General features: G+C 37.7%; 2 protein-coding genes across 3 annotated transcripts in view; one reads left to right on the top strand and one right to left on the bottom strand.

Moving 5' to 3' along the window:
• LOC308404303 (4-hydroxybenzoate polyprenyltransferase, mitochondrial-like) overlaps positions 1-632 on the top strand; it is a 100,312-nt gene extending 99,680 nt beyond the window's left edge. Inside the window, exon 10 of the mRNA XM_080894308.1 lies at positions 513-632. The gene's annotated coding sequence lies outside the window, so the exon portion shown is untranslated. The remainder of the gene's footprint in view (positions 1-512) is intronic.
• Positions 633-815: 183 nt separating this feature from the next.
• On the bottom strand, positions 816-7,360 carry mboat4 (membrane bound O-acyltransferase domain containing 4). Of its 2 annotated transcripts, XM_080894315.1 has the most exons (4): positions 7,060-7,360; positions 6,151-6,308; positions 3,334-3,558; positions 816-2,090 (listed from the first exon to the last, which is right to left on the bottom strand). In XM_080894315.1, exons 2-4 carry the CDS (start codon positions 6,153-6,155, stop codon positions 1,142-1,144), a joined length of 1,179 nt encoding a protein of 392 aa, XP_080750441.1. In that variant the 5' UTR covers positions 6,156-6,308; positions 7,060-7,360; the 3' UTR covers positions 816-1,141. The 2 variants fall into 2 exon arrangements, with proteins under 2 accessions (XP_080750441.1, XP_080750442.1); XM_080894316.1 differs by lacking the exons at positions 3,334-3,558; positions 6,151-6,308; positions 7,060-7,360 and adding an exon at positions 3,015-3,300.
• Between the last annotated feature and the right edge of the window lie 3,586 nt (positions 7,361-10,946).

Genomic DNA, 10,946 nt, shown 5'->3' with positions numbered 1-10,946 from the left:
CTCTTTGTTTTTATTCTGGCCAGGCAGCATTTACCCACTTTACCTGTGCTTATGTGTCAGAAACCACTTCCAGTTATTAATTATAGGACTTTGGTGAGAGTCGGCATGTAGATCTGCAGACTTTACTGGTTTTTATAGTGCTTTTGCAACATGAGACTGCTCTCACCCATGATGTTTCAGTACTCTAAAACTTTTAAACAAATTTGAAAGAGAATTCATTTACGTCCAGTGAAAAACTAAGTACATTTTCCAATATAGAAGGTATGTTTAGTTGCAATAACTTAATCATTTTCTCTATGAGTTTATCAGTTCCTTACATTGTTGTAGAGGAATTTCGGCCCACTCTTCTTTACAGTGTTGCTTCAGCTCGATATTTGCAGGCATTTGTTTATGCAAAAGTTTCTTAAGGTCCCACCACAGCAATTCAATCAGGTTGAGGACTGGACTTTAACCAGTCAATTGCAACACTTTGGCTAAAAAAAGAAACACATCATTCTGTTGTAGATTTGCAGGTGTGCTTGGGATCATTGTCCTGTTGTACAACCCACTTTTGGCAAAACTTTAGCTGTCACACAGATGGCCTCACATTTGACTCTAAAGTACTTCAGTATACAGAAGAGTTGAAGGTCGACTCAGTGAATATAAGGTGTCCAGGTCCTCGGCATCCTGTGTTTTGGTTTTTGCCAAACGTAGTTCTGTGCATTATGGCCATGTTGGGTTTTTTTTTTTGGTTTTTTTTCTTGTGTGTCATTCAGTTGAAACTTGGCAAACCTAAACTGCTGCTTTCTTTTTAGAAAGAGATTTTTCTTCTGGCAAACAAGCCACAACTGTTCAGTCAAAATTGTACTGCCATGAGAGTCTGAGATGTAGCCCATATTACATCTGAATGCTCCGACCCAGAAACCGCTGAAACAACCGCTTTCATAGAGGTGATCACATTTGCTTTTGCTTTTGTTTTTTGATTAACAGCATGTGGCTGCTACTTACCCTCTTAATTCATATAGAAGACGTAGGGGTGTAATTAGAGTTTTATAATTGCATCTGAAACGTAGAAAGTGTTATAATCTAAGCCCAGTTATATGTTATGTTCCTGAAGCCAAAGTCAACGTTCTTTTTGCTTTAATAATATATCTTTGTTTGACTACTGTTCTAGTGAATTGAGGTTTAAAACGATAAAGTGCAGGATTATATTAACAAGTGGAAAAAGACCTATGTATGTTTTGGATAAAAGTCTCAAACCAGACGAATTTCTAAATTCTACCGCTATAACAATGCAGGTAACAATCATTTGAGTGTTTATCCAGTTTACAAAAGTGTAGATTTTTCTCTGTGTCGGTGTAATATTTGGGAGAAGGTTCCTGTGAATATGATGGTCTGCTTTCACTGTTGCTGCCCAGGTGAAAAACCCCACAAAGTGTCCTAAATGTAAACCGTGCCACCACAGTGAAAAACCAAAGCACATGAGCAGTGGGAAGTGTTTGTGCCTTGCATAAACTAGTCTACGCAGCCATGAAGCTGTTGTGGCGTTCCAGCGACGAGCAAACTGTGACATGCATATCGATGCCTCAGTGGTCCAGAAGTCCCCATCGGATAGTCCGCTCCATTTGGAGAAATAGTCCCCAGATGAATCTTCCCAAAAGCCAAACCCTGCTGCGTTATTGAGGCATTCGCTGATCTTCCAGTGAGAGTAATACTGTATTCTTAAAACCAGTCCAAGACACCAGGTCGACAGGATGCCATAGAGGATGCCAGGGTTGAAATCATGGATAAGATGTTTCAGAAAAAAGACAAGATAAAATCTAACCCACTCTAGCATTAACACTTGCATCAGCTTTAGGAAAACTACACCAGGAGGACTGGGTGGCGAGGTGAGGTTGATCCCCTCCATTAGAGTAATGAATTGTCCATAGGAACCCAAAGGACCACCAAGCAGTGTGGTAAAATTGAGGATATAGCTGATAAGAGGGAGAAGCGTGACACAAGTCTGCCTTTTGGATGGTGTCAGTACGACTCGTTTCTCCTGAAGGTCCAAAGACACAGAGGTGATTCTCTGGGTGAGCAGCATCAAAGTGGACACTGCCAAGAACAGTCTGAAAGTGAAAGAGATATTGCTGTGATTAAATAGGATATCTGTATACATATAATGTTTTTACTTTAGATGTAAAAACATTATGTCTAACTTAGGCTAAGAGTTCATCTATAATGGTGAAGAAATGGCCTCTGACATTCATATCAGAGTCTTTTTAGTACATTAGCTGTTCTAGAGCTGTGATCACACAAAGTTGATTCTTGGAAACGGCATCTGAAAGGTTAGGCAACAACATAACAATTCTTGGAAACGAAACAAAGTCAACAGGCTGCTAAAACCACGTGATGTGGTTGAATGCTTCAAGCAACAGAGATTGTTTTATTGAAAAACACATGGTCGTTTTGAGTTTGACATATTTCACAAAAGTGTGATTAGGAACATTTTTGCCACTGTGTTTACAACCCTGTACGCGTTTGAAAACTGAAGGGACTGTGCTGTGTTCTAATCCTATCAAAGATCAGAACATAGCTTATATAACTGAGCAAGATAAATTGCTCAGGAGTTTCACCTCATCTCCCAACCGTTGTGGCAGACATCTGTCCCTCCCTGGAGGCTTCTTCCTGTTAAAAGGGAGGGTTACCTTCCCACCATCACCAAGTGCTTTGCCCATAGGGTATCATCTGATTGTTGTGGTTTTCTCTCTAATACTGTAGGGTCATTGCCTTACAACTTAAAGACCTCACTTTTGTGATTTGGTACTAAATTCAAATGACGATTTTATGTTCTACATTGTTATGTTTCTAATTTCATGATGCAAATGTGTTCTTTCTTATGTAAATATGATCTTTCTTAAAAAAGCCGTTGTCTCTGTTGTTCTAAACCTAGTAGATACTATTAAGCATTAGTGATACCTTTGAAGATAATCGATGCCTGGATACCATCACGGATACTTGATTTTGAAATATGTGCTAAGCATGAACTGCACCTTCTTAAAGTATCCAAAAATGTACTGCTCTGGTCACAGGTCCTCATTCTTTTTAAAGGTGCCAACTTTCTGTAACTTGTTATAGAAGAGAGAGGGGTTTTAAATATTTTTTTAAAATAAATACCATAGAGATACCATACAAATCACTGCATGCTGCATTATTTATATTTTATACAACATCCTAACTCTGAACAGGCTTGATTCATACATCTGTACACCCTAGAGAATATTCACTTACGAAAGGTTCGGAGGATATAGCATGAAAACTGTCCCATATGTTTATGTAATTTGTAATGGCAGAGTGAAATCAAGTTAATACCTGATGCTGACTCGTTCGTGCAGGTAGTATTCCCTGTACTGTATAAGTAGGTGCCAGAAGGTTTGCCACAACATCTGCATAACAAATGCCCAGGTGTGGATACAGCTGTGATCCACACAGCACACGAGTAGAACAAAGGCAAGTGTGGAGGTGAACAGGAGGGTGCTGTAGATGCCCATCGTGAAGACTGCCAGGACACTACCTCCAGCAGAAACAAACAGGTACCTATAGAGGGGAAATCATGCTGAAGGTTCTCAGTCATCCAGGTCATTGTAGTCTAAGGAGCTTTAAGTTGTTTGAATACGTTTCACCTCTCATCTGAGAAACTTATTCATTTTTAGAGTCAAATGGTGGAGCTTCCCAGATTTAAACCCTAATCTGCCTAATCACATGAAGCCAAGATGTGAAAACGGGTGTGGGTCACAATCAGCCAAAGTTTTTGACCTCAGGAAAGGGTGGGGCTACATTTTACAATGAGCTCACCTGAAACTTTGGCTGATTGTGCAAAGGATCATAAGGGGTCCATTGTCCCTCTTGGGGGGGACACTCCCACAGGGCTTAAATATGGTACTCCACCATTTGAACCGAGAACTGAAGAAGCTTCTCGGATGAAACATCCTCAAGCAACTTAAAGAAGTTCAGACACTTTTCTTTACAAGTTCCTTAGACCATCCTGAATACTAAAACTACAATGATTGGCCAGTTAATCAGTGTTTTTTTTGTTTAGTAAATACCAAATAATTTATTTCAGGTGGCAGCTTCTCTAGTTTGATGATACAGTTTTTCTTTTGACATGCAATGTATCACTATAAGCTAAATTTCTTTCAGCTGATGATGTCAAAAATTTAATGTCCTTTTGTAACATTTTCTCACCTTAAACCAAAAACATAACAAATAAAATGGCTAAAGAGTAAGATTTGTGTGTATGAGTGTATATATCTATATATCTATATATATAGATAGATACACACACACACACACACTGATTCATATAGTTAAAAAAAACACCAAATGATATGTTTACTCAAATATGTGATCCATTTGATAGTATTTACAATCCAGATGTTACAGTGTTTGTATATGTAAACCCGGATAAGTTCAATACACTTAAATCGTTTGAGGAAACCGATTCCCTTCAAATGATTTGAGTAATCAACCCAAAACAAAAAATTAACTGATTTAGTCAAGTAAACTTAAAAGTAAAATTGTCACAATTTACTATATTGAGTCATCGCTACCTAAAGTGTTTAAGTATTCAATATTTCAAAAATAATTTGTTTAAGTACAGTTAACTTAATATTAATAGAAAAAACTAAATTGTTTAAGTGGTGCTAATATTACAAAACTCACTTTTTTGCGTAGTGTTTAATTAAAAGCGTCTTTTAATTAAATGTATTATTATTACTAAAACTTAATATGTCAAGGCAAACACACTCAAAACCAAAGACCACTAAAGTGTTTTTTGTTTTTGTTTTCTACTTTATTTATAACAAAACAAGACTTTTGTTTTCCTTTGAACAGTATTCCAATTTTTACACATGACGCTTCTTAGAAGACATTTCTTTCAGAAACAAACACAATATTTCAGTTGTTCCTAGCCACTTTTTGACAAGAATTTATTTGTGGTCTCTGAGGTAGTTTTTTTTGAACAGTAAGTTTTTTGTTTGCACAATTGGACTTCCAATAAAACATTTTCTTTAAAACAATCCTTTTAAACAGATAAAACTGTGTATCACAAGTAAAGAACTTTGGTGCGACACTCTGGGTAACAAGTTGTAACAGTAAAACTTGTTTTCACAAATATTTTAACTTGGAAAAATAAAAACTATGGAATAAGGAATGGCCCCAGCGAGACAATGAAATTAAAGGAATAGTTCACTGATTTTACATAATAAGATATGTTCTTACCTTAGCTTTGACGAGTTGATGTGTACCAGTCTTGTCTTTGTGCGTGCCCTCAGTCATGCAAATGGAGCAAAGCCTCTCCCATATATTCCAAATACCTCCACTTTTTGCTCCTTTTCGAAGCTACCGAGCTCCCCCATGTTTTCCCTATTTATGTAAAATTACATGAAAAGTGACACTCTCCAAGTTTAGTTTAACTAAATTTAACGTGTGGATTTTCTAAGCCGATAAGAAGGGGTACTATATTACAAGGTGTAATAACACTGTAGGAGCACTTCTTCATCCCCCCAGTAACTCAGTCTATGCTCCAGAGTGCACTAGGGTTACTGCGCGCTTGTAATATAGTGCCCCTTTTTATCGGCTTAAAAAATCTATACATTAAATTTAGTGAATCTAAACTTAGATAGTGTAACCTTTCATGTAATTTTACATAAATAGGGAAAACGTGGAGGAGCTCGGTAGCTTCTAAAAGGAGCAAAAAGTGGAGGTAGTTGGAATATATGGGAGAGCCTTTCTCTCGCACAAAGACAAGACAGGTATGCATCAACTCTTCAAAGCTAAGGTAAGAACATATCTCAGTATGTAAAATCAGTGAACTACTCCTTTAAGCCCTGGTTTTGCCATCCACTAAAAACAAAAAAAGACAATTACAAACACAATAATGACTTCCTGAACTTGAGAAAAAGCTGCTCAATGAAGAGTGAACATTCAATGTATCTATGCACACATTGAAAGCTCATTTTTTAGCCTTTGGAGTTTTGGAGGAGGATCGTTTCATCCCAGATTCAGCATAATCTGCTGGATAAACAGGAATGTATTCTTCATGCACTTTGGGTACTCCAAGTGGAGTGCATAAGTCAGTCCAAACAGGAGACACATTGCCAAAGGAAGACTGCAGATGGAATCCATTACCACATTGCCCTCTAGAAGGATCCCCAGCTGGCAGGGGTTCAGTTCTTGCTCTGGACTTCCGTTTTCACCATTGAAGATGATTCCTATTGGGATTTCAAGGTCACCATCAGCAGCATTCTACAGAGGGGGGAGGGGGGGGGGGGGAACTGTGAGTTAACCTGTTGGTGGAGAGTAACACAAGTATAAAAGGTCAAAGTATTGTATTTCTATAAATGTTGTTTATTATTTAAGTACAAGTTAATTGTTCAAATAAAATAAAATAAAAACAGGAAAATGTGGGGAATCTGTAAGGCTTATTGTCATCATACAACTGTATAATGAAGTTTGTCCTCTGCATTTGACCCATTCTTCAATGTTGATAAGGCAGCAACCCGTAAAGAGAATGGCGCTGCAGCGGCGCACATGTTAATAAAGTAAACTTTACGAGAGGCCGTACAGGTGCAGAGGAGCGGTGTTCAGCCCCTCGAGCCTCAGCGAGGGGCTGAGTGTCAGAGCTCGGCTGTGCAGAGAATAATGACAGGTTTATTTGTCCGTGTGAACGGCTGGAGGTGCCCGGCCGTGCTCTGGTCCTCCTCCTCTGACCGGGGCCGGAGTCCGGACCCGGGCTAACCCTGAACATGGTTTGGATGTGCTCACATCACACAATGGAACCGCGCGGTTTGGATGGACGAGGAAGATGCTAGAACCATTACGCATGAGCAGGGGTTAAGGCTGTGAGGGTTACAGCCTTAAAACATTTATAATAAATAATTTTCACTACTTTGCGGATTTCACTTATTGCGGGTTGTTTTTGGGACGTAACCCCCGCGGTAAACGAGGGTTCACTGTAGATTGAATTAGCGTGCACATTTGCGTAATGTAACATGCAACTATTTTTGCTTAAAGTTGAAATAAAAAGATTTAACTCACCAGTGTGCGTGGAGGTTTGAGGAAAAGTACTCCCTATCGACTGTAGACTGAAACAAACATGTCCAATCCCAGGCAAAACCACCAAAAACGACTTGTCTTAATTTTTCCTGACAAACAAGTCCAGACGTCTCTTCGGTTCCAGTGCCGGGAAAAATATGGGAGGGGCAACAAAAACTTAAAAATAGTGAAAGTGCTTTCAACTAAACATGATCAGTAAACATCAAATTTACTTTTATTATTTGAGTGTTGAGTTTAAAACTTATTCTCTTATAAAAAATTGAACTTAAACTATTTATTAGAATAAACTTAAAATAGAAAGGACCATGTTAAATGTATTCATTTTAGTGCATCACATGCAAAACAATATAGGTTAAGTGCAAAAAGCTTCCACCAATGAGTTCTGTCTGACAGTTATATGATTTTAGTTTTACAAAGAAAATTAATTACCATCAGTGATTATAGCTAAACCATTTGAATGCAAATAACTTTTGGGATTACAGTGTAGTACAGATCATTGTATGATGCAATCAATCAGTGGACTCATAGGCCATAATTATACTGTACATACCTGTATGTCAAGGATAGATGCCCCCGTTTTGCAAGAAAATAAAATAAGAAAGCAAATGGAAGTGAAAGACATTGATACATTAAAAAACGATGTTGCTCCCACGACCAGCCGATCGAGCCCATGTCTGCATTTCAGGCTGAATACCACAGTTGAACTCAGGCAAGCACAGTAGAGATTTGATGCTGCTGCTATCAAATGTAGGTAAAATATTTGTTTTATCTGTGGTTCCTATTGCAGTTTTATAGTGGTCATTTCTTTTGTCTGGCCTTATCAGTGCTGATTGTCTGTACAAACAGTACTGACATTTGTATGGTTTTGTAACTGTTTGTCTGAGAAAGCTTGTCCTTACATATTTCTGCAACTGTAGCAACCAAAAGAAAAAAGAAATGTCTTTTTATTTTGCAAATTAAACACTGACTGTTCATCCTTACTTTGTTTGGATAAGGTTTCTACTCTACCTTGACCTTCAGCAGTTTCTATAGGCTTGAATCAAATATACTTTTTATATAAACTCATATACTCCTGTATATGAAAGATAAAAATGAGGTGTGGTGGTGTATTTGTGTGACGGTGTAGAAAACACGAATGAGTTTAAACAAAGCAGGAGGCTAAAAGGTTAAAGATAAAATGAGGGGTCAAACACAGTCACGTGGGCATGTGACATTTGTACTCCAGCAGTCAACAGCAAACTTTTGGAATTTACTCTAAAATAAACATCCAGCGAAGAAGAAACTCTGAAGGTCAAGAGATTTGTCATTATGAGATTTCCTCAATTGACAATAGATTGACAATATTATTTTTTTATTAGTTTCTAATCATTTCTAAGCTGAGCTTCGGTTGTAACCAAAGAAAATGTGACTTTTAATACTTTTTTAATGTTTCTGTGGCTTCAGGGTTATTGTTGTTACAGTCAGAACCAGTTTGTTTCAGAAAAATAAGAATATATTATATAAAATATAAAACATATATGGAGTGCTGTAGAGATGTGGAAATTTCTATGGGGTAAATGAGTGAGAATGGATTCAGTCATAGAGGAGTAAAAGTACACCACTTCTGACGTATGCAGGTTGAATTTCTCCAGTAGCTACAGGACATGGATCCTCCGATGTGTGGGGTTTTTTTTGTTGCCTTTTTTTTTGGACAGACATTTAGCTTCCACTTTAAGTCGTGGGAGAAAGACTCGTCAATGTCCACTGGGCAGGCAGGATGATGGGGCAGGGTTCCTCCTGAAGTCCAAAATCATCTCCACTGTTTTGACAGCAGCATCCAGGCTGTTGCCTCCCCACCGTGTTGCCAAATTGGCAATTTCAGCCCAAAGGATAAACATCTGAGATGAGCTCAATGAGAATTCGTATTAAAGTTTGACATTGGTGACTGAACACATTTTTCCTACCAACTGATCCTCTTGAAGAACTCGCTCCTAATTCAACAGTCGGAATCTGCATCATTCAAGATCTTGTATTTGTCACGTGCATACTAGTACACAAGTATAACACTCAGTGAAATGTGTCCTGATACGCTCCTCGACTGTGCAAAAATAGAGAGAAAAAACATTATATACAGTAAGTAAGTAAATATATACAAAGAGGCCATTGTGTGCAGTAAGTGAGTGAATTATATACATTAAGTACATTAAATAAAATAAAACAATCTGTTCAAAATTTGGGAATGTACATTGTGTAAGTGGGGTCAAAACTAATCTGGGATTCCCTTAACTATCATAACTTCCATAGTATATTAGCAGTTCCATTTAATATCATTTAACTTTACTGTTGATTGTTTTTGCAACAGAGAGAGAGAGAGAAAAAATTACAAAGACCAGTCAGGAAAAGAAAAGAGTAGAAAATTATGCCATGAATTGTAATGTTACACCAAAGAGCACATCCTTCTCCTGTGAGCATCATTTTAAGTATATGAACAGATTCCTTTTTGCTTCAGGTATCAGAGAGACAGATCTGTGACCTGTAATGTCATCTCAGTGAGTCTATCTGATGATAAAGACAAAACAAACAAAAAAACAATTAGTCCCATGAGTAAGACCCACACTATGCAAATATTGCTTCAGTGACACTATTGTTGAGTGTTTGTCCTCACAAGCATCAGAGAGAGGAGACCAGAAAGCATTTTCACTCGTGAGGTTTGGTGTTTGGTTTCTAAGGGGTTGCATTATTAACAGGATGATGCATCATTAAAGAGCTCCCGCGGTAAGCATTTCAATGATTATGAGGCTCACTATTACACAACACAGGTCATGTGGATCACAATGACTTAGATATAATAAATATAGCATTGGTTTGTTACTATTGGTGTTTTTTTTGAATCATTGGCTCTGTAGTGGTATTTCATATGGTACAAATGTCTCAAATGTTCAAGGTGAGGTGACCTTTAGACATCTAGAAATTTTTTAATTAAACTGCTACTTGTCCTGGCAGACATCCTCCCCTTTCTTTTCCTCAGTCAAGTCGGTCCCGTATCTAACAAGTGAAAATAAAAAATAAAATAAACAATAAAAGATGAATCAAATAGATCATTACGGCAAGGCTGGGATGGTCCATTTGGTAAAGTAAATCCGTTGGGCATCTTTCTTCGCCTTTAGACAATAATTCTAAAAGAACCAAACGGGACAGGCAAAAAAAAAAAAAAAAAAAATAGATTTCTGGTGTTTGGTAGTAACTGCTGTTGTGAGTTGGTGCTTTTATTCAGTGACTCATATTAAGCTGGGATGATATTCATACTACTAGTTAAGGTACAAAAAAGAAACAGTAATTTAGAGTTCAGGGTTAGGGTTGGGGAGTTTAGCAGTGCAGCTGTCAGGACTGTTGCCTCGAGGCAAGAAGGCTTGAAACTGAATTTAACAAGTTCCCTTTCAGAATTGGCTGTAGTTGTGGGTGTGAGACTTTGTGCCTGTCTGGTATTTGGTGGGAGTTTTTATGGCGTGTGATATCCCTGTGATATCCTGCCAACCTGCGTAGACTGAACCTGCATCTTTCTTAGAAAGGGCTGGCACAAGCTCACATATAAACTGCTCAGCATTAATAAACTATGATTCACCATCAAGTTGCTACTTGATGAAAGCTAATACATCCTGTGACTATGAAACAGTGGTGTTTAATTCTTTTGAAATTTTAGAGGTCTAGAAAGTTATTTAGCAAAAATACATTATGCACAACTGATAACTGTTGTTATCGTTTTAAGATTATTCGATCAATTTTTAATCAGATGTTTGTAAATCTGAGTTTCTGCCAAATGTTTTTTCACTAGATCTTCACTGAGCCTTGTAGTGAAACTCAATTCAGTGGGAGCTTAGCAGCACATTAGC

This window comes from Rhamphochromis sp. 'chilingali' (assembly GCF_963969265.1).
Source record: "Rhamphochromis sp. 'chilingali' genome assembly, chromosome: 10".
Classification (NCBI taxonomy): domain Eukaryota; kingdom Metazoa; phylum Chordata; class Actinopteri; order Cichliformes; family Cichlidae; genus Rhamphochromis; species Rhamphochromis sp. 'chilingali'.
This window is presented reverse-complemented; position numbering and strand designations above follow the sequence as displayed.